Genomic DNA, 23,788 nt, shown 5'->3' on the forward strand with positions numbered 1-23,788 from the left:
GAACTTTAAGATGTCACATTCAATACTTAAAACATAGTTTAAGTTGCCAGTGACAGATGGTTCTTTGCACTTTTGAAATTGGATCAGAGAGAGATTTTCTGATCCACATACACAGTACGCAATTTCATGGCGGCAGTGCAAAATTTAGCTGTGCAGAGAGTTTTTTGCCTGTCTTCGTCTTGAAGCAGCACCTTGACTTTCTCCTTTGGGGAAGATCTTGGGTGGGCGTTCAAAACTGGCTGAATAAAGTTGCATCTGATGGTATCATAAATGGGGCAGAACAGAAGCACATGTTCGTGCTCTCTCCTTTCACTCTCACTTTCCAGGGATCCAGATCCTAGCCCTGATCACCGGAACTGGACACACCTGTGGTTGAAATGAAGGCTGTGTACAAGGCGGTTTCAGGTTCCCTCCCCTTCTGCGCTGGGGAAACTGAGGCACGTGGCTGCCTGGACCAGCCTGGGCCACACAAAACCGCCTTGGCTTCTGCAGGCCCTGGCCTGGGAGGACTCCAAGACCTTCCTGCTGCTCTCTGCATGTGGCCCAGCATCGCCAAGGGCGTTGTCGCAGTCCAGCAGGCCAACACAATTTCTCCTTCTCCCAAGAAACACCGAGAGCACACTGAAGAGACAGTCTGCCCTGGCGAGATCACACCCTGCCATTTTCTCCTCGGGTTGCCGAAAAGTCCCTCCCTGCCCGGCTCAGCGTCCTTTCCGGATCAGGCTGGTTCGGCCCTCAAGAGACCTCTCTTCCGAACTACGGCAACCCAATGGGTGGGTTTCAAGGTTTGCAAACTGCCCGGGTCTGGCTGATTTCGTTCCACACCAAAGGGGCGACGTGGGAAGGGGGCTTGTCCCCAGTCAGAGGTATAGAAGTGAAATGAACGCAGCTAGTGCCTCTGTTATGGGAAGGCCCCTGAACTCCAGTCAGTGGGAGTCAGTGTGGCGTAGGGGTTCTAGTGCTGGGCTAGGAGGTGGTTCGCATCCCTGGTCATGCCGCAGAATCTTGCCAGATGAGCTTAGGCCAGCAGCCTGCCATCCTCCAGGTTATCAGGGGAATGGAATGAGCAGAAATGATAGCCGGTGTTTCCCCCACCGAGAGCCAAGGGCTGCTTTCATAGTTGGAAATGTAGCAAACGACGCTTTAAAAAATCACACATCAGAGAATCTTCTAGAAAAGAAGAACATTTGAACATACGTCAAGCATTTACCTGTGAGCCACTGATGAAAGTTTTGGTTTGAAAGCGGCTTGTGTATCCAGACTCCGTTCTGGCTCAACTCAAATGCAAGAAGTCTTTTAGCCCAGGGGTAGTCAACCTGTGGTCCTCCAGATGTTCATGGACTACAATTCCCACGAGCCCCTGCCAGCGTTTGCTGGCAGGGGCTCGTGGGAATTGTAGTCCATGAACATCTGGAGGACCACAGGTTGACTACCCCTGTTTTAGCCTATGCCAGTTGCTTTGTAGGTTTAACCTCCAAGTCGTGGCTGCAGGTCGCCTGCTATTGAAAAGCGGACTCTGCAGCATTATACCCCATTGAAGTCCCTCCCTTTTCCAAACCTGGCTTTCAAGCTCCAGCCCCAAACTCTCCAGGTTTTTCCCAACCAAGAGCTATAGGACAGTCACACAGTCTCAGCTTAACCTACTTTGCAGGGTCGTTGTGAGGATCAGCTGGAGAAGAGGAGAAGGATTTAAGCCGCGTTGGGCCCCTTTTAAGGATACCAAGTCAAGGCTGGAAAATTTTGGGGGTAGAGCCTGGGGAAAACAAGGCTTGGGGGAGAGGAGGGGCCCTATGGTGTTATAATGCCACAGGTTCCACCCTACAAACCCGCCATTTTCTCGCAGAGGAACGGATTCCTCTGCCATCTGGAGATCAGTTAGAATTCTGGGAGAACTTTAGGCCGTACCTGGAGATCCCTCTTGGAGGAGAAAAGTGGGGTATAAGTGGGAAATAAATAAGTAACACTGCTGCTTCTGAGGCCAACCTCACCAACCTGCTGAAAAAGCTCCCTTCTGGGCCCTGAGGTCAGAAGTGGACGGAGGTTGAACCATGCACGTGCACCGAGGGGGAAGCCAATGGGACTTGAGAAGAAACTTGCTAACCCTCCAGCAGAGCACACGAGAGAAGATTACGGGTGTCCAGCAGTTGTCACAGTGGCCTCATCCCAGCAATGTGGGAGAGCCAGTTTTTTAACCACTTGCGATACACTTGTAAGGCTGACAACTCCCGTATCGAGGAAACGCAGTTTCCCAGGGTAAGAAAACCAGTGCCAGGCGTGAGGCCAAATTGCTACTCCAACAACAGGCTGCCTCGCCTCAAATATTTAGACACAGCCTGGGCAGCCTCCCTGCCTATCAAGGCAGATCTTCTCTCGTGCTGGCTATCGTCCGGGGGGAGGGAGGGCTGGCCGGCCGGTGGAAGGCCTCTTTTTTCTGGCTGGCTGGTGGAATGCCTCTTTTTCTGGCTTTTTTTCTGGCTGTACAGCCTCCTTATAGGTCCCATCTCTGTTTCACATGACCCAGTTTGGTGTGGTGGTTAGGAGTGTGGACTTCTAATCTGGCAAGCTGGGTTCGATTCTGCACTCCTCCACATGCAGCCAGCTGGGTGACCCTGGGCTTGTCACAGCCCTGATAAATCTGTATCCGAGCAGTGATATCAGGGCTCTCTCAGCCTCACCTGCCTCACAGGGTGTCTGTTGTGGGGAGAGGAAAGGGAAGGCGGCTGTAAACCACTTTGAGACTCCTTTGAGTAGAGAAAAGCGGCATATAAGAACCAACTCTTCTTCTTCTTCTTCTTCTTCTTCTTCTTCTTCTTCTTCTTCTTCTTCTTCTTCTACTCAATAACACTCTGAACACACAATAATAATGATAATTTTTGACTTCTATCCCACGCTTCCAGTGTTGCTCCGGACAGGTTACATCGTTGTATAAAACCATAAAAACATTCTAGATCCACTAAGCCCACCCAACTAAAATTCCAAACAGGGATTTTTGGCTACAGGAGCCAAACTTGCCATCTCTCTCCTTCCCCAGCGGTGTGGTCAGCATTTATTGGTGGTGGTTATTTTGGGCCCTGACCATAAGCCTGGGGGTATAGCTCCTTTGTACAGGCCCCGTGGAACTGATTCCAATCCCACACGGCCCTGATCTCTCTTGGGAGCGCATTCCACCAGGCTGGGGCCAAGGCAGAAAAGGTCCTGCCCTAGCTGAAGCTGATTTCACCTCCTCCTGAGCAAATGTTGATAAGCAGAGGGGGGAGTTATAAGGGGAAAGTCAGCCCCGCAGGTACAAAGCCCCTTGTGTACATTTTCTCAGTAGTCCTTGCTGTCAGGAAGGTTCTCCGTATATTTTGGTGGTGGACGACTCAGAAAAACTGCCTGGCCCGAAGTCATTCGTGGCTGGAGCGAAATTTGAACCACAGACATCCCTAGAATGGATTGTGCAACGATGTACTTAAGAGCACAACTTGTTCCTGGCGTGTGTGTCAGCCCCAGCAGGCACCAGTGAATTTGCTTCTTCACAGACGTACACATGACACATGCGATCGTGTTTCTCAGAATTTGTGCAAGCATCTTTTCTCTTGGTCCCGTCATGCACACGACACCATCGTTCACAAGAATTGTGGGAGGAGAAAAACCTACTTCCTACATCCAGACGCTGGATGTTGGCGATGTTATATGTAGGGGCCGGAATGTAACGACTACCTAAGGTAAGCATTTCGCTACATTTAACAGGTGCGGAAATGCCCTTGGATTTCCTGGTACACATGCCGTACAATAAATAAATATTTTAAAATGTCATAAATAGTATCATAGTTTACAGCCTGATCTACCCCCCACCCCCACACACACACACACAGACTCTCCAGGCAGTTTACCCACCTACTCCCCCTTTGTTGGACCTGGATTTGGGGCTCCAAATGGCAAATTTTGTATTCCTGGCATCTTCCATTCATCACACCTTGTTTATGAGGCTTGGCCCGGGCCTGTTTTTCTGCCTGTGTGGTCGTGACCTCAAGTGACATGTGCCATTCTTGCTGCAGCGCTTGGGCATTCTTTGGCCAACGAAATCGGGTCTCCCTGTGTTTGTCGCGGCCCTTCTAATAGGACGCGTTTCTTGGCTGGAGCCTTCAAAGGTGCCTGGACTCCTGCCAAGTGTGGAGTCACGCATTCACACAGCCACCAACGGAGATTTGTGCCACTGGGGGTCAAAGAGGGACACCCAGGCCGGTGCCTGAAACCCAAAATCCCCTGCAGAAGCAAAGCAAAGCAAAGTGGAAGAGGACAGTTCCCTTATAGCAGGGGCAGTCAACCTGTGGTCCTCCAGATGTCCATGGACTACAATTCCCATGAGCCCTGCTTTGCAGGGCTCATGGGAATTGTAGTCCATGGCATCTGGAGGACCACAGGTTGACTACCTCTGCCTTATAGCACCAAACTCCAGGCACCTATTCAGATGTTATTTTGGGGCACAAGATGCCAACCCACCCCCTCCTCCAAACCTCCTCGTGCAGGGGAGTCCCGCTCTAAATGCCCGCCCTGGTTAAGGCGGGCACTTTGCACGTGCCCAGAGGCCCGCTCAGCACGGCTGGAAAGCGGCCAGCGGCGCAGGGCTGCCGCTGGGATGCCCTCCGACGGGCGTGCTCCGGGATGCCAGGGGGAGGAGGAGGAGGAGAAAGGCCGGCGCTCGGCAGGACGGGGCGGGGACGGGGCCGGCGCCCGGGCGGCTCTCTTTAAAAGGCGCCTCGCTCCGCCGCCGAGCCGCTCGCCCCGTCCAGGCCGCCTCGTGCTCCGGCCATGGCTCCCGCCGCCTCGCCGCTCCTGCGCCCGCTGCTCCGCTGCAAAACGCTCCTCGTCCTGCTGGGCGCGCCCCTCGCCACCCTGCCGCTCCCGCTGCTCGTGCCCACGCCGGTAGGTGCCCGCCTCGAGACCCCCTGCCCGACGGCGCCGCCACCGCCGGCAGCCTCAGCTTCTGGACGCGAGGAGCGAGGGGGAGGCACGATGCCAGCCTTGCCCGGGGAGGGGGAGAGACGAGGAAGCCCACACACACACACACACACACACACACACACACACACACACACACACACACACACACACACACACCCTGCACGCCTCCTCTTCTGCTTTCAGCGCCTGGCCCAAGGAGCAGCGGTCGCTATTTGGTGGTAGCAAAATGGAGCCTCCATGTACACAGGCAGTGTACCTTCTGCGCTATTAGGCTGGTGAGGGAGCCGGCCAGGGAGGCTTCCCGAAAGGCAGGCGGTTGGAGTCGGTGGGCTTTCCTGTCTCAGTTCCCTGGGTTTGGGCCATGGCCCACCTCCCTGAGCTGTGGCTTCTTCTGTCAAGGAAGCCGCTTCCCCGAGACGCCCCCTCCTCCTTCTCCAAACTCCACTTTGCCCTGGGCACTTGCATATTTCAATCTAGGAAGCTGGTCTGCTTCCACACTGGGGTAGGCCTCCCCCTCCCCTCCCGCAGCCAGGCTTCATCCGAAAAGCACAGTGGGGGAATGAGAGGAGGAAAGAACCCAACCCGACATTCATGGGATACTGAAAGAGAATGTTGTGCAAAGCCCTAAATATTGTGGCATCTGTATTTGTGTTCACGCTGTACAGGCTGGCCTTAAATTACAACCATGTGGGGGAAGGAGGGCAGATTCCCTACCTTTGAACAAACTCAGTTGCTTTTAAGCGAAGCTGCCGGGAGATCCGATCATGCCTCTCATACTCAGGGCTCAAAATCTTGTTTTGGACACCACCGAAATAGAGCAAGAAGCCGGGCATTTCACCAGCTCTGATGTTGCGTCTGATGTCATGGAGCACGGTGGTTAGAATGTCAAATGAGGCTGCAGGATTTGGAGAACCCAGATTTGAAAGTTCACTTTGCTGGGCGATCTTAAGCCAGACGCTGACTCGCTGTGCAGCCTACCTTACAGGATTGTTGTGGGGATAAAATAGAAGAGAGGGAAACAGAATGCATTCTGATTTGGGGTTCCCTTTGGGCTGGAAGGTGGGATATAAATGAAAGACAGCAACAACTCTGTGTATGATCTTGAACTGCAGGGTAGTCAAACTGCGGCCCTCCAGATGTCCATGGACTACAATTCCCAGGAACCCCTGCCAGCGAACTCTGGCAGGGGCTCCTGGGAATTGTAGTCCATGGACATCTGGAGGGCCGCAGTTTGACTATGGGCCACCATGGTGATCCCCCGTGTGTTTCCCACTGCCCCCTTGCTTCTTCCCCAAATTATCTGACAACAATTACAGCAGCAAAGGTTACCCCCAATGACACAGGAACCCATGTGAATGGTGCTCTGAAGCAATCAATCACATTTGAGTGCTGGAAAAACAGGAGATTTTGACATAGTTTTGGTCAGTAGCAGGTAGATGGTTGGAATTATAACAAAGGGGTGTTTAATTACCCGGACAGGCGTACGGAGGAAATTCAGGTCTTTAGTTAAATTCTACTGTATGGGTAACTGTATAAAAAGGGGTTGCAATATTCCAGCAGAGTTGATTGGCCCTCGTATGAAACTAAGTTGGACCAGAATACGTATTAAATTTTGCTATGATTGTTTCCCCCCTAACTTGACCTGGAAACCTGAAATCGTATATTTCATTGTTATCACTTAAGGTTGTTTGCTCCCCCCCCCCCGAATAAACTTTATTCTTGTTCATATAGAAAGTAAACATTCTTATCTGCCCTACTGTGTCTCACTCAAGGAACTTGGACTCTCAAAACTCTTGTTGGCCTAAGGTACCTCTGGATGCAAACCTAACTAATCCTGCCCAACTTCCCTCATTAATCAGTCCAGGCTTGGTTGGGTTTAGACCCAGGTCAGAGTCTATCCCTATGAGAACCCCGGGGTAGGTGGACAGTAAGGATAGAATATCCCTTGAATGGTATTTTGGCTCTGGAAAACACACGTGCCTTTCCCAAAAGCAGAACAAATTTTCTTACAGTTCATTCAGGCAAGAAGTGCTTCAGAAAAGCAGAGGGGGCATTGTGTCTAATAGCTACTTCCAGAATAAGAGAAGAAATACTTGGCTTAGAACCTTCTAACATCTCGTGGAACCTTCTGAGGCCACCTGAGGGTTAGTTCAATCTACCTCCTTGGCATCTGCTTTCTTGTGGCACCTGCTATCCGTTCTCAAAACAGTTTCATCTGGTCTGGGGACACCTGTTCTAGACACCAAAAAGAATTGGTCTGTCCAGTTTCTCCATCTCGGGGAATTTTCAGAGGCTAGCTGCTTTGAGACTCCTTCGGGTAGAGAAAAGCACCATATAAGAACCAACTTCCTTCTCCTTCTCCTTCTCCTTCTCCTTCTCCTTCTCCTTCTCCTTCTCCTTCTCCTTCTCCTTCTCCTTCTCCTTCTCCTTCTCCTTCTCCTTCTCCTTCTCCTTCTCCTTCTTTCCCTGCCAGCCGTGAGCATTCAGATAACATCTCTCTGTAATTACCACCTTTCAGCTACAGTTAGTAGTCAAAGTTAGTGCTGTATTCGATTATTTTGGTAAAAGAGACTTGTTTGCTCCTGGATAAAAAGTGTTGACAGAAGAGGGCAAGGTTTGGGGCGCCAGCCAATTAAGAAGCATTTCTATCAAAGCACCCCAGCATACCATTAATAACCAGTTAATCCGTAGCGTCTCCCCGCAAGAAAATTACCCGGTCGAATTCCCGCCTGTCGAAATGTCTCCAGTATGTTTGTGCAACCTTCTTCCAACCAGTCTGGGCTATGGAGCTTTAATTGTGGTTGACCGGAGATGCATCCTGATTATACCCAATCAGAGGAGTGACGCGTCTTTAGTGTGTCTTCAGTGTGCCACAGGTGCAATAGTAGACACTCTCATGCTCTGAGCTCCTCTACTCTCACATCAAGGACCAGGCCATGTGCTTTCATGTGCATTGCTGAGGACTCTCCTTTCTCTGACTGTACATTGCTGAGGGCACTCTTTGCTTGTTGTGTGTGTGTGTGCCGTGACCATAACATTTGCCGGCTTCAAGATCCCTGGGCCCCTAGACATGATCCGTTTGCGCTTGTTTGCTGAATAACCTCAATGCCAATGCATCCAGCAACTGATTTCGGACTCATTGTGATGGCAGCAACGGTGTTTGGAGGGGGAAGGGGAGGGAGAGGAGCACTTCAGCAAGGCAAGAAAAGGACAAAGACGCATTCCGGAAGAACCAGGAAGCTGCCCCTGCTAAATAGGGACTGTTGAGCAACGTATAATAGAAAGGGGGAGCGATCGTTTATCACCGCCAAGTCCGTCTGGGGACGTCAGCCCGTGTTTTTGAGCCAGGCTCGTGAACTTTCTTCCCTTATTTAAGAACAGCTGCAGGGTCTGCAGATGTGTGTGCCTCTTTAGGGGGGGAAAAGAAGTCAGATCGAGTGCATTTTGATCTCTTCCTCCAAGGAGCTCAGCAAGGTGTGCACAATTCTGCCTTCCACGTTTTATCCCCACAACACTCCTGAGAGGGAAGTAAAGCTGAGAGTGTGTGATCCACCAAAAGTCCCCCAGCAAGCTTGGATGAACATTTGAACCTGGATCTAGCAGATCCTGACCCTGTACTCAAGCTACTGTGATACACCAGCTAAACACCACTCTCCCTCCCTCCCCTCCTGTCCCCGTCTCTCTTTCGTTTGGCAGGAGGCCCGATGTGGCTACATAATCATCATCATGGCTGTCTATTGGTGCACGGAGGTCATCCCTTTGGCAGTCACGGCGCTGCTACCTACCATCTTGTTTCCGTTGTTCGGCATCCTGGAATCCAAACAGGTAAGGAAGGAGGGCAGTGGGAGGTGCTCTGGGGCAGGGGCAGGGCCCCAGAGTCTCTGTCATTTTTTAATCTTTTCCTTTTATATATTTATGCAACAGCATTCCCATTCAGGCCAAGCTAAACAGTTTCCAGAAGTCAGCCTAGGAAATTGTCTGAGAGAATGCAGGGAGGAAGGGGCTTTCGAGGAGGCTGGTGATGGGAGAGAAGTCCTAAAGGGAGGCAGAGAGAGGGACAGGAGGGGAATATGGCAGTAGCTAGTTTTGCCAACATCCAGGCAGGGAAAGAAACATGATGTCTCAGTTGTAGGATAATCAAACCCAAGGAACAAAATGTTGAGTTGAAGCCCCCAGATAAGCCCGCGATAAATGTAACTGTGTATTCAAAACAACAGCTGAAAACCTCACTTGGTCAAATTGGTTTTTTGACAAGCTAGAATATGTAAAATGTATGCAGGATCCATCAATCAAGCAAATTACATTCTGATATTATGTTCAGAGGTTGAATAAAGGAACCTTCTTTTAAAAGCTGCACAATAATGATTTCATCGAGAGAACATATCATGCCTGGCAATTTTCAGCCACGAGTAAGACAAGATAAATGGTATAAACTTAACCCAAAGTCATGAAAACACAATCCTAGCCTAGAGTAAGATAGAATTCTGTAGTTGGAGATCTCTTCTGGGGGACCTGGTCTACCAACGGAACGTGACTTTCAGTCTACCCAGATGGTCAGCACTGGTCACGGTTAGATACACTACATCAGTTAACCATGCAGTTAACATATATATTAATGATAAAATGGCGGTACAAATGTGTAGCATTTCTAGTAGTTGGCGACAGATGATACATGTGGCCAAGTATGGTGGACAGGGAAGATTTATACCGGCTCAACGGATTAATAATCCTAAACCTGGAGGGAAGGGGACCCCATTCTTAACCCCCTAAGACAGGGGTAGGTAAACTGTGGCCTTCCAGATGTCCATGGACAACAATTCCCATGAGCTCATGGGAATTGTAGTCCAGGGACATCTGGCGGGCCACAGTTTGCCTGCCCCTGCCCTAAGCAGTCCAAGCCGCACAGGTGCTGACCTGGCCTCCTTCCCTCCACAGGTGTGTATGCAGTACCTGAAGGACACAAACATGCTTTTTGTCGGGGGCCTGATCATGGCTGTGGCAGTGGAGCACTGGGACCTTCACAAACGGATTGCCCTGAGGGTGCTACTGACTGTTGGTGTCAAACCTGCTCTGTAAGAGACTCTCCTCCCCTTCCGCTGGGCCACAATCCCACCACTCAAGAGATGGGCTGGTGCTGGCCAGAGAGACCCCATCTGTTGTGTCCTAGAGGTGAAGGGGCTGGCTGTGGTCACTCAGAGTGGGAAAGAGGGGCTGTCCCACACAGCAATGCTTTCATTTGGAAGCCTTGTTCTTTTCGTGGCTGCCAGGGCCAGATGGCCGCCATTTTCACTGCCTCAGGCCCTGAGGTGGCCATTCTGTTCCCTCACGTCAGGGTGAGGCTTTTTCATGGTTTTTTTAAAAAAAAATACTGGTAATGAACATAGAAGACTCCATTCCATGAATGTATCTACCTCAGTTACCAATTTTTAAAGAATTCAAAATAGCTTCCCTCCAACGGGGGGATGTCCGTTGAGGATAATGGGCAAGGGAAAATGGCTGCCATGTGGGTGGGACCAGGACCATCTGAGCTTTCCCACCTAGACGGCAGCCCTCTGGACTTTGCCGCCATCTTTTCCAGAGCTTCACAGGTTTGGAAAAGATCCAAGAAAAGATACGCAGCCACATCTCAGTGCTGTGAGAAAGTAGGGGGAAACCTGCTTCTCAACACCAGTAACCTGGGACTAATAATCCGTGTGGAAACGGTCACAGTGCGAATGTCTTACATGCTCTGAATGATACATTTTGTCAGATCTCAGAAGTATTTATTATTATTGTTGTTGTTGTTATTATTATTATTAATTTGATTTTTATACCACCGCTCCCATAACTAGCTCGCGGCAGTTAACAAATAAAACCATCCCTACAATTTAAAATCCCCATAAAACAATTAAAACAGTTTACAACAGAATGGCCAATGGCGGCGACCTAATATAACCAATCCCCCCTATTCTGGGCATTGGTGCATATAGATGCAGTAGAACTGAAGCATAACATGAGATAGAAGAGATACCGGCTAGAGCAGGGGTAGTCAAACTGTGGCCCTCCAGATGTCCATGGACTACAATTCCCATGAGCCCCTGCCAGCATTCGCTGGCAGGGGCTCATGGGAATTGTAGTCCATGGACAACTGGAGGGCCGCAGTTTACCCCTGGGCTAGAGGATGCAATTAGGCCCCTCAGCAGTCTAGCATTGCAGTTCATTAGGGTCTTAGGTGGGTCAGCCTCGTTTAGTCCTTGGCCTAGAAACCAAGTCGAGGGATGCTACTCAAATGCAGGTAATGAAAAATCACCTCTACTCATTTCTAGTCTTGTAAACAACTTTGGAGCTGCCATCAGTCGGCTGCAACATGATGGCCCTTCCCACCCCCACTGGCTTTCTCATGGCCTCTGTGTCTCCTTCCAGTTTGATGCTGGGCTTCATGGGGGTCACGGCCTTCCTGTCCATGTGGATCAGCAACACGGCCACCACCGCCATGATGGTGCCGATCGTCCAGGCGGTCCTGGACCAGATGAACAGCTCTGAGCAGGACTCAGCGGCCGCAGAGCCCAATACTGTACGCATCAACACAATCAGTGAAACGGAAAGCAAAATCACTGAGGCCATGTCGCCCGTGCAAGGTAAACGGAGCCCCTTCCCCTGCGGACAGATTAGCTTGTGCCTCCACCCACTGTACAAAAGACAACTTTAAAGTTTGTTGAGGATTCATGCAAAGGATTCATGCAAAGGGATGCTCATGGGGAAAACTGCAGTCAACGAGGCTAGAAGAAGGAGAAGCAGTGAAGGCAGAATAGCGGGGAAATATAGTTTGACACAGTCTGAGTGCTGTAATGCTGTTGAATCCCATTGAAACCCTTAAAGGAAAAATGTTCCATTATTTTGGCTTCTGCACCTTTTGAGAGGAGCAAGTCCCATTCAATTAAACATGACTTGCTTCTGAGCAGGAAGTAAAATTCAGGGGAAAACAGATTCTTCTAATGAAAATGCTCCCCCCTTCCTTTTCTGATAGCCATCTTGGGACATTTTGACAGAATTTTGACCACCTTTCCACCACAATAGACCTTTATTGATAAGCAGATCTGAAAACTGGTGTCATTCTCTTTTAGAGATAGAGACTATTAATGGGAACCAAACTGACAAATGATAATCCTATTTTGGGATGGTTAAGGGTCTGCCTGATACCCCACATCATGGCCCCATAAGATGGAGAAGTTGGGCAAAACGTCACTCTGGTCTTAAGGGAGGGCATTGACTGTAGACCCCCCAGTGGTCCTTCTTGGGGGCCTTAGAGTAAAACTTTAGCCTCTTGGCTCCTTCCATGAGCATCAAGAGGATGCTTGGTATGTTTCCTAGTTAAGCAAGGGATCAAAGCGAGCCATCATGGGTTCCTATAAACTTTTTGATCTGTTGGGTGAATTATTTCCATCCATTCCTCGCCTTCTGTCTTTAAACAGGTGTGTGGGGAGGTAGAGGGAATCCTTTTCCAGGGACCCATCGTCCTCCTTATCCCTGCAGTCAACCAAAACATATAAAAACAACACAATAATCAAAGCAAGACACTGGGGATGCCAGTGCCATTTTAAAGCCATTCCCGGATGGCACGAGAGCCCGGCCCTGATCTGACCTGCAGTGTGATGGGCGTTGCCATTCTCATCCCCTCTTCAAGCCTTATCATTTCCAAACTGGCAACACCTCCTGCCCTCCTTGTATCTCTTTCAACACATGAAAAGGCACAGCAGGAAAACAAGAGTGGGGTGGGGATGTTAAATGCCTTGAAAATGAGAGCATAGGTTGGCCACGGGATTGCGGATCCCTTTCCCATGTTCCAGCTGAAGCCCCCCGTAATAACTCTGCACAATTGGACTGCGTTGTAAGTGGCTTTCTTGCGATTGCAAAAATGCAGATCCCACGCTCTTGTTTTTCACGCACACGGACAGTATTTTGGCAACAGGCCCAGCAGTGTTTTGTTTCTCAGTCGTAGGCAACGGGCACCTTTCTGACCACGTCCGAGCAGGAGAGGAGCGAGCAAAGAAACTGATCAACAAGGGGATGACGCTCTGCGTGTGCTACGCTGCGAGCATCGGTGGGACGGCGACGCTGACCGGGACAGGACCAAATCTGGTTCTGAAAGGCCAGATGAACCAGTAAGCCCCCCCCTCCCCCGGTGACCTTTCCCTTATGAGTCCCTGAAATGACCTGGCCGACCAGCTCATGGGACGCTCCTTTTTTCTTCTTCTTCTTCTTCTTGTTCCTACCAGATTGTTCCCGGATAACGGCGACATCTTGAACTTCGCCTCTTGGTTTGCGTTTGCTTTCCCCAACATGGTCATGATGTTGGTACTGGCTTGGTTCTGGCTCCAGTACTCCTTCATGGGATTCAAGTAAGATTTTGCCTTTGGGTGAAAAAGATAGCCTTTCATGCATTCCGACTTTATTTTATTTATTTATTTATTATATTTATATACTGCCCTCCCAGGAGGCTCAGGGTGGTTTACATAGAACATAAGAACAATACATGAAACAGTCAATAACATGTGCTAGTGCAGTGATGTACAGAAACGACGGGTTGGCCTATGCCTTGAATTTTGGACACACAAAGTCCCCTTCTGGTAAATGGATTTCCCATGATGCAAATTGATCAGAAGAGAGCAGTCCTGTCAGAGCACTCCCAGCCCTACCTACCTCACGGAGTATCTGTTGCGGGGAAAACAAGGGAAGGCGATTGTAAGCCGCTTTGAGACTCCTTTGAGTAATGAAAAGCGGGGTATAAACCCCCGTGGCGCAGAGTGGTAAGGCAGCAGACATGCAGTCTGAAAGCTCTGCCCATGAGGTTGGGAGTTCGATCCCAGCAGCCGGCTCAAGGTTGACTCAGCCTTCCATCCTTCCGAGGTCGGTAAAATGAGTACTCAGCTTGCTGGGGGGTAAACGGTCATGACTGGGGAAGGCACTGGCAAACCACCCCGTATTGAGTCTGCCATGAAAACGCTAGAGGGCGTCATCCCAAGGGTCAGACATGACTCGGTGCTTGCACAGGGGATGCCTTTACCTTTTTAAACATCAACTCTTCTTCCAAAGACCTACCGCAGCCTCTGTTGCTTAGTGCCCTTGGTTTAGTTCCTCTGGCTGCTCACTTCCACAGAAGAGCCAGTCACTCACCGCTGGTTTTGCCTCTTCTCTTTCCAGTTTTAGGAAGATCTGGGGCTGTGGAACCCAAAGGTCCGACAAAGAGAAAGCTGCCTTCAATGTGCTGAAGGCCGAATACAGCAAGCTGGGCCCCATCTCCTTTGCAGAGTACAACCTGCTCCTCCTGTTCGCCCTGCTGGTCATCCTCTGGTTCACAAGAGACCCCGGCTTCATCCCCGGTTGGGCCACTGTCGCCTTCAATAAAGACAAGGAGTGAGTGGATTTTGCGGCCGGTTCATGTTGAGACACTGCTGATCCCTGCCCCGATTGCTTCCAGGAGGGCACAGTGGGGTCAGCCAACCTTTGTGGCCACGGAGCAGCTGGGGAAGAGCAGTTGACTCCAGCCCAAGCAGCTGGAATGGCCAGAGGGTACGTGGTGTAGTGGTTAGCGAGTCAGAAGAGAGTGAGATCTGCGTTCAAATTGCTGCTCATTGTGGGCAGCCTCACACGATGTCATCTGGAGCCCAGATAACTTGAAATGCAGGTTTTCATGCAGTGGACACGGCATACCACAGTGACCTCAATGCCCTTGAACTGGCCCATCGCTCTTCCAGCTCTGGAGCCCAGTGAGAGACTAAAGCAGGGGTAGTCAACCTGTGGTCCTCCAGATGTCCATGGACTACAATTCCCATGAGCCCCTGCCAGCATTTGCTGGCAGGGGCCCATGGGAATTGTAGTCCATGGACATCTGGAGGACCACAGGTTGACTACTCCTGCACTAAAGCACAGTTTGGTAATTCCTCTTTTCTTTTATTTCATTAAAAAACCCACCCACCCAACCCATTCCAGGTATGTGACGGACGCCACCGTGGCCATCTTTGTCGCCCTGCTGCTGTTTATCGTTCCTTCCACCAAGCCCAGATGTGGTTTCGGCTGTCAAAGAAGCAGTGATCTGGAAGAGGCAAAGGAAGGTAATGGGATGGAGGGTTTTGCAGTCAGTCACGGTAGAATCTGAGCATTCCGGGCTGGTCTTCATAGGAAATCCATCACCTCCACTTTCCGCAGAGGGAGCACTTGGTGTTTAAACGGAGGGCTATCAGGAGGAAAGCAGCTCTCAGGGTTTTGGACCATTTAAGCTCAAAGCTCACCCCGGTGATGTTCTACGCAGCCCAAAAAAACTACTGATTCTGTATCTATAAGGGCCAGGCGATGATTACGGGACTGCCTCTCCCAGTATGTTCTCTGGAAAGCAATATAATCTTCAAATAACGAATCTGCTGGCGATCCCTGGCCTTGCCCCAGGCCCCCCCTGTAACCCCCCGGCTTCTCTCTGCAGATTTGAAGGAGCCATTCCTCCCTCCCCCTTTGCTGGATTGGAAGGTGGTCCACAAGAAGATGCCCTGGAGTATCGTGCTGCTGCTCGGGGGTGGCTTTGCCCTGGCTCACGGGAGCGAGGTACGTCCTGGTGATGAAACACCTTATGGCTTTGGAGGACTGTTCAGATGTTTCGTCACTTTGCCTCTGGGACTAGGCTTGGGTTCCTCTCTGCACTGGCTGAGACCCACCCACCCACCCACCCACCTTCTCTGGAAGGGCACAGGAGAGCTGTCCAGAGCCAAGGCCCAATTCCCATGCCTGGACCAAACCGAAACGTCAGAGGCATTCCCGTTTGGGGAAGAGTGGGGGTGGGCAACCGAGAGAGGCCAGCCAAGTCCTTGTAGGACAAGACGCCTATTAAGTGTTTCCGGGCTTGGCAGCCCCTAGGAGCAATTCATTCAGCGCTGCCCAGGCATGGCATCACTGGCCTCTGGGGGAAGCCGTTCCCCTCCCCCCACCCTCCCAGCGCTGCCACTTGGCACCGAAGCCGGGCGCTGGAGCGCAATACGCAAGCAGCGGCTGTTTGCATTCCGATGGCATCGGGACAAGGAGAACTTGACCCAATTGGAGCTTCTTAGGAAATCTCCTCTACGAGATAACATGGGTGCGTCCTTGGGCTGATTCTCTGACATGACTGATCAAAGGAGGCTTCCGAGCCTCAGGTCTAAATTGCAAAAGGCCAGCTGTTTGGTTGGGAGAAGCCCCTGGATGTCCTCAAACAGACTCTTCTTGTGCCTCCCAAAGGCCGTTCGCTTGAGCAGAGAGAGGAAAGCTCAGACAAAGAGGATTCTGTGCAGGGCAGCCCCATGGGGCCTTGCAGGAGGCAACTTGGCACCGGCGGGATGCTGAGCAGGCGGCACACAGACAGCCCGGTGTGCTTCCGATCCGGGCCGGAGGGCACTCGCTGGCATGTGTGTGCCAGTTGACATGCCAGTGACAAACGGGAAGGGTGCGATCAAGCAAACAGCTCTCTTGCGAAAGCACCTCTGGCATGAATGGGAGCTGTGTGAGGCCGTGGTGAGAATGCTTTGCTGCTGGATCGCGCCCTTTGAGCTTGGCAAACTCTCTCTCTCTCCCTCGGTAGTTTTTCTTTTATAAGCATTATCTCACCGGGGAATCGCCTGCATTCAGGCTCCACCCAGCCATCAGGGAGAAAGAATCTCCAACGATGCACGGTAGCCCTTATGAAGCACGGCCGCTGCCAGATATCATGCCCAACTCACAAAGTTAAAAAGAAATGTTGAACACTTACAGGCCAGTGTGTGTCTAGTTAATGGGTGAAAAGGGAGGTGGAGATGGGACTGGAGCAAATGCAAGGAACTCTAACCCTTATCAATTACCCATTAAGCAAAGCCCTGCCAGATCAGGCCAAGGTCCATCCGGCTCAGTGCCTGGTATCTGCCAAGATGCCTGCCGGCCCAGCAAGGGGTCATTTGCCTCCCCCTTTGTTTCCCCTCCCCTGGAAAATGGGGCTTAGAAAGTTAGTACTGTGCAGTATTTGGTAGACTCCGATCTCCACTATGAGAAAGCTTGCTGGACGACCACGGTCCTTTCAATCCTTCTCGGCCACACCTACCTTACAGGGTTGTTGTGAGGATAAGTTGGGGAAGGGAGAGATCAATGAAGAAGAAGTGCGGGGTGGCCTGTGAGGATTCCCATGGGATGTGATGAGGATAAAATGGAGGACAACAGGACAAGATGCACCACCCGGAGTGGGAGAACACTGTACTAGTTGAAGGGGACCTACCTCTGATCACGGAAGGAAAGCCCAAATCACCGGTCAGTTCACTAGCGGCTGACGCTGCCTCCGTGACTTGTATTTCTGAGCCGTGTCTCACCCTTTTTTCCCTTTTTTTTTTCTCCAGGCTTCAGGGCTGTCCAAATGGCTGGGCAGCCAAATGACCCCACTCCACACGATCCCTCCCTGGTCCATTTCGATCATCCTGTCTCTCGCCATTGCCGTCTTCACGGAATGCACCAGCAACGTCACCACGGCAACTCTTTTCTTGCCCGTTTTTGCATCTTTGGTAATGATGGAGAACGAAAAAAAGCTCTGTTTGGGGAATGGAACATTCCAAGGGCGGGGCTTAGTGGGCACCATCTTGTATCCATTGGGGGGGGGGGTTCTGGCAACAAGATCTCTCTTATACGAAAGGATTATATAGATTATAGAAAGGATTATATACCACTCCAGGCATTCAGTCGCATCTTTCTACCAAGGAGCGACGTTAGTGGCTCTCTCCTCCTGCGTTTTACCCTGCAGGTTCGATAGGAAGAGGAGAGGGCGTGGGAAACGTCACGCAGGGGGCCATTCGAGGCGTTAATCTCTTTCTCTCTCTTCCAGTCCCAGTCCATTAAAGTCAACCCGCTCTACATCATGGTCCCGTGCACGCTCAGCTCTTCCTTTGCCTTCATGCTTCCCGTGGCCACCCCTCCAAACGCCATTGTCTTCTCATACGGCCACCTCCGGGTCTCGGACATGGTAAGTCATGTGCTGATGCTGCAGCGCTGCAGGAAGGGTCAGGCGTGGAGCTGCCAGACTGAATCAGAGTCAGTATTGTCAACTCTGGCTGGCAGCAGCTTTCCCTCCCCTAAAGCAAATGCTGGCAGGGGCTCATGGGAACTGTAGTCCATGGACATCTGGAGGACCACAGGTTGACTACCTCTGCCCTAAACGAAGCCTTCCTTCCAGACTGGTGGTGTTAGAAGTTAATGTAAGATGCTTCAAACAAATATATATATTTTAGGAGTTGCCTTTGAGCATCCTGACTCTTTGTAAAGGGAGGACTCTCATTCTCACCCATACTAAGGAGAGCAGTTCACATCCTGAGAAGAATGGGGAATGGGCAGTGCAAGACCCTGCGTGGCTCCGGACTGCTGCTGAATTGGGCTTCTTGTGTTAATGAGGGCTGCTCACCTGCACAGCTTAGAGGGGACACCAAGGACCGCTGGTAGAAAAAGCTGTCACTCCTGTCGCTCTCACTCCAAGCTAGCCTTGCCTCCTCCCACTGGGAGAAGCTCCCCTTTTGAAACAGGGATTTCTTGTGGAGATCTACCCTTAATCGCAAGTAGGGCAGGGGACAGGAGGGACTGTGTGCCCTTGGCTGGAATAGACCATTGGAAGGGGAAGTGGCAAGGGAGTTCGGGGCAGAAGCCTGGGGGTTAAGGAGCCAGGAGGGTGGGGGGAGAGGCACAATTTGATGCTCATAGTCTCAGGCATCTCTCTTTGCCCAAAGTTTGGCAGTCAAATGCAAACAGATTAAGTGTACTGACTGCTAGGGAGAGTCTCACGGATGTTGATTCGTGCTTGACGGCTTTGGACAGGAATGAGGGCTTGACATTGTTAGGTGACAGTTCAAGTGGCCCTTCAAAGCTTCTTTAAAAAGGAAGAGAAAGGGTTCGCACACCGATGCTGGCCTGAATTCTTTCCCCAGCTGTTACATTCCGGCATACCGTTTATTGCTTCCCGCAAAGGTTGGCTTAGAGCAGCCTTTCTCAACTTTTTACCCTCGAGAAACCCCTGAAACCTTCTTCAGGCTTCGAGAAACCCCAGAAGTGGTGCAATCGTGCAGAATACGATTGGGAAACAGAGCTGTGGACACACCCACCCGGGGCCCCTCCCCTTCCCAACCGCTCCATTGGCCATTTTGGGAGGGGGGGGTAACATGAACATATATGGTCATCTCACCCAATAAACATTTAACACATTAAAAATGTATTTAAAAAATATCTCCCACCCATTCAAGAAACCGCTCCAGGGCTGTCAGGAACCCCTGGCTGAAAAAGCCTGGCTTTTTTTGAAATTAATTTGAATTAATTTCATCAGAAATTCCATCTAAACATCCGGAAGAAGTTCCTGACAGTTAGAGTGGTTTCTCAGTGGAACAGGCTTCCTCAGGAGGTTGTGGGTTCTCCATCTTTGGAGATTTTTAAACAGAGGCTGGATAGCCATCTGACGGAGAGGCTTATTTTGTGAAGGCAAAGGGGTGGCAGGTTACAGTAGATGAGCAATTGGGATGTGAGTGTCCTGCATGGTGCAAGGGGTTGGACTAGATGACCCATCAGGTCCCGTCCAACTCTATTATTCTATGATTCTAGTGACTTGGGATTCTGCAGGTACCCATGTAATCGTCATGCTGTTTCCGTGATTTCTCTCCCTCCCCCAGGCAAAAACTGGAGTCGTGATGAACATTATCGGAGTCTTTTGTGTCACCCTGGCTATTAACAGCTGGGGCCGTGCCATGTTCCACCTGGACACGTTTCCCTCCTGGGCAAATACCACCATGGGGTAACGGAGGTCTTCTTGCCCCATTGCCTTATGCCCTGAGACTTTTTCTGAAGCCCCTTGCCTCTTTGGGGGCCTGCTGCTGGCAGACAGACCTCCGAGGAAACATGTTGGCAGCTCTTCGGACCCAAAGCAGCCCAGCCGTGTTTTCCAGCCAATCAGGGAAAGAATACGGGTGATTTAAAAACACACACAGAGAGACACGAAGAACAAGGGAGAAAGAGACAGCCGTGTTCGAAAACGGAGGACAAGAGCAATCAGCGACGTCTGGCAAGATCCTGGAGCTGATTAACTTTGTCTCCAGCCCAGCACGTTAACCATTCCACGGGTGTGTTCTTCAATCTACGTAGACTAATCTCAGGCGGCAGGACAACCTACTGAGAAAGACAGTTCTGCGAATGCAAGGGACAAATACTTGGCAAGGGGTGCTCGGTTTCTTTGGCGTTCGACGTGGATCGCATTAGCTAATCCGCTAACTGGGGTTCCGAGAGGAGCTCTTTCTGCGAGAACTCGAGGCCATTCCAGGGCTGTGATAATGCGGAAACTGCTCTCGGGTTTACCCCGCTGGGGCAACTCCCCAAGACATGGAATTCAGGTTTCAGAAAGGGATTTAAAAGTCACAAAAGATGTAAATGAATCTACGCGGGTGGCCCACAGCCAGGAATCTTGAGATGAAAGGTTTCTACGCGGCTGTGTAAATGCAGAATGGATAAAATGCCAAGGGGGAGGTGGGAGGTGGGGGGGGGGGTGGACAGTGAGACACTTTGTCCCCTGTGCCCTTTTTTCCAGGGCATCTGGTTGGCCATTGCAGGAAACAGGATGCTGGATGAAATGGACCATTGGTCTGCTCTGGCAGGGGCCCTTCCGAGGGCCTTGGGTTCAGCCCTATTAGTATCCTATTAAGTCGGGAGGCATTTGTCTTAAGCTATCAATGCCGTCAAAATTAATTTTCCAAAATGTGTTTTTGCACTCAACGGCTAGATCAGTGGTTCTCAGCCTTCCTAATGCCGTGACCCTTTAGTGCAGTTCCTCATGTTATGGGGACCCCCCCCCCCCAGGCATAAAATGATGCAAGGGTTCTTTCACAGAAATTAAACCGAAACTGACCAATGGCGTGAAGATCCATTGTTCAGGATTGTATATAAATTGGTTATAAATTGTACAAATCGGTGGGCACCTTCAGAAGGTGTGGCAACAGTGGCGGTTCCCCCTCCCCCCTGCCAAGCTGCTCACCCTGCCGTGACCCCTGTGAAAAGGGTCATTCGACCCCCAAAGGGGTCCCCACCCCCAGGTTGAGAACCACTAGGCTAGAACATTTGAAGGCAGTAGTAGATGCATTTTTTCAATAAGCAAGGGAAGAAATAGAAAGTGCTAGATATTTGTCGAAGGGTCTGGTATTACCCCTGAAGGTGACACTCCTGAGGTTGACTTTCTGGGCATTAAACCTTTGTGCTTTCAAGTTTTCCTTCTCCAAGATGACGATAGGGGATAATAGGCCTGGCTGGTAAAGTTCAGCAGTTCCCACAAAAAATTATTCTCGCTCAGTTCACCCGCTGGTCTCATTTTTATTCGACCTTTTCCCAGCAGGTCTCCAGGCAGGGTTGATATTATATTCTGTAACAAACCAGTGAAATTCCCACCTTCCCTTTCTGCCCTTCTATCCCCTCTCTGATTCCTCCCTAGTGCAACATCTGGTGGAAGAGTGTGGTTATAAATCACCATCATTTATGACTGGTGCAATAATGAATTTTGTACATTTTACACGTTTAACTTGTTTTGTACAGCTGTTAATTTTATTGGTTTTCTTGTGTTTTTAGACCGTGTAAACTGCCCCGAGACGGTATTCTGAGAGGGACAGCATAGAAATCCCTAAACAAACAAATAAATATCACTTTGGGAAAGCCAGTGTGGTCTTGTGGTTACAGTGATGGACACTGGAGACCTGAGTTCAAATCCTTCTCAACCATAAATCTCCCTGGGTGACCTCAGGCCAGTCATTGTCTCAGTCTAGCCCACCTCACAGGATAATATAAGGATAATACAGGGGAAAGGAGAGTTATAAACCCTGCCCTGAGATTTGCTGAGGAAGAAGAAAAAGAAGAGTTGGTTCTTATATGTCGCTTTTCTGTCCCCGAAGGAGTCTCAAAGCGGCTTACATTTGCCTCCCCTTTCTTCTCCCCACAACAAACACCCTATGAGTTGGGTGAGGCTGAGAGAGCCCTGCTATTAAGAAGAAGAAGAGTTGGTTCTCATATGCTACTTCTCTCTACCCAAAGGAGTCTCCAAGTGGCTTACAATCCCCTTCCCTTTCCTCTCCCCACAACAGACAGCCTGTGAGGGAGGTGAGGCTGAGAGTCCTGATATTACTGAAGAAGAAAAAGAAGAAGAGAACAGCTAAGCCCATCAGAATGACAACCTAAGCTGTTCCCTCTTGACCTATGACTCAATTTGAGCACCATTATTAACCATTCTTGGCAGCAGCAAAGGAATTGAACAGCACAGGGGAAAAATCTGGCTGGTCAAGTCCAGCAGCGCCTGCACAAAAGTAATTCTTACCCAGTTCACCCACCGGTCACATTTTTACTCCACCCTTCTTGGTGTATTGGTTAGGAGCACAGACTTCTAGTCTGCTGAGCTGGGTTTGATTCCTCGCTCCCCCACATGCAGCCAGCTGGGTGACATTGAGCTCACCATGGCATTGATAAAACTGTCCTGACCGAGCAGCGATATCAGGGCTCTCTCAGCCTCACCCACCTCACAGGGTATCTGTTGTGGGGAGAGGAAAGTGAAAGCGAATATAAGCCACTTTGAGGCTCCTTCGGGTAGAAAAAAGTGGCAGATAAGAACCAACTCTTCTTCTTCTGGGCACTGACAGCCTGGGCCAAGCGACAGCTTCTTTGTGAAAGGGAACAGGATCTGTTTGGCTTCTCCACCTCAGAAAGGTTTCAGAAGCTGCTATAAGCCCCATTTGAATTGCTTGCAAGTTATCTTTTCTTCTGCTGACTGTGAGCTTCCCCAAAACATCTCTCTTTAAATACCACCTTCCAGCTGGCGGGCCAGAATTAATAGCACATTCCAGGGGTTTTGTAAAAGTCACTTGTTTGTTCTTGGAGAAAGTGATGATGGAGGAGGAAGGGAGAGGGCCCACTGATTTCTGAGGCCTGAAAAACAGTCATTTGGGGGGGTGCAAATCACTTGTGAAGCAGTTACACCAAAGAGCCTCAACGCACCATGGATGACGGTTAATTGGTAGTGTCTTCCCACAGGGAAATTGGCTTGACGAATTTGAGTCTACCCAAATGTCACATCAACACTTTAATCTGGCATGTTTGGGCAACTTTCTTCCAAATACCCTGGTCTGCGGGAACGGATTACACATGGTCAGGGATGCAATATGCCCTGCGGTATGTCACAGGTGCAAAGAGAGGACACTTTTGCTCAATGCACATGCTTATTCTCAGCCATGTGATCTTCGCTACCTTCATCCAATCCCCAGCTGTGTATTATAGAGTCCTTGCTCTTCTGCTTGCTGCATGCATTCGCTGTGCTCCAGTTTTATCTCACACCAGCTTCTGAATAAATGGAACATGATGCCTTCCCTTTGCAACATCTTTGGAACCTCACAACTAGATCCACTTATTCATATCAGAAGGCAGAGCAACAGTAAATCACCTTCCTTCCACTTAGAGGTGAGACACCAAGGCCCAAGGCCATAGCACTAACAGAACCTGTGAATTGGCTGCTTCCAGCTGGAGACCTCAAATGAAGCCCCATCTCCCTTGCAAAGTTCAACATGCTTTACATATTACGGGTCTCCCTCTGGTTTGTGAGAGATCCTGACTTTGTTCCAGGCTAGGGTATGCTCCTCTTTGGGGAAAGGAACAAGCAAGAGGATTTTGAAGCTGCCAGCCCTGTTTGAGTCAGGCAATGATGTGGTTCGTGTTGGGAAATTATCACTCCCTGTCCAGATGACTCCTTGGGGTGCACAGGGAGGTCACCTAAATGGTGTGGTTTTTGTCTGCTTGGTGATGACGAGCAGGCGGCTTGTTTTCTGTAAAC

The 23,788-nt window shown here is 50.3% G+C and overlaps 1 protein-coding gene across 2 annotated transcripts; it reads left to right on the forward strand.

Annotated features, from left to right (window-relative positions):
* Nucleotides 1–4,744: 4,744 nt before the first annotated feature.
* Nucleotides 4,745–23,274, forward strand: SLC13A5 (solute carrier family 13 member 5). 2 transcript variants are annotated; one of them, XM_077311845.1, is made up of 12 exons: nucleotides 4,745–4,908; nucleotides 8,644–8,772; nucleotides 9,883–10,019; nucleotides 11,350–11,564; nucleotides 12,920–13,088; nucleotides 13,203–13,325; nucleotides 14,128–14,340; nucleotides 14,917–15,038; nucleotides 15,404–15,522; nucleotides 17,310–17,471; nucleotides 17,789–17,926; nucleotides 19,611–23,274. In XM_077311845.1, the coding sequence occupies exons 1-12, from the start codon at nucleotides 4,795–4,797 to the stop codon at nucleotides 19,734–19,736; spliced, it is 1,767 nt and encodes a 588-aa protein (XP_077167960.1). In that variant the 5' UTR covers nucleotides 4,745–4,794; the 3' UTR covers nucleotides 19,737–23,274. The 2 variants fall into 2 exon arrangements, with proteins under 2 accessions (XP_077167960.1, XP_077167961.1); XM_077311846.1 differs by lacking the exon at nucleotides 4,745–4,908 and adding an exon at nucleotides 8,262–8,421.
* The last annotated feature ends 514 nt before the right edge of the window (nucleotides 23,275–23,788 follow it).

This window comes from Paroedura picta, chromosome 15 (assembly GCF_049243985.1).
Source record: "Paroedura picta isolate Pp20150507F chromosome 15, Ppicta_v3.0, whole genome shotgun sequence".
In the NCBI taxonomy this organism is placed as follows: Eukaryota; Metazoa; Chordata; class Lepidosauria; order Squamata; family Gekkonidae; genus Paroedura; species Paroedura picta.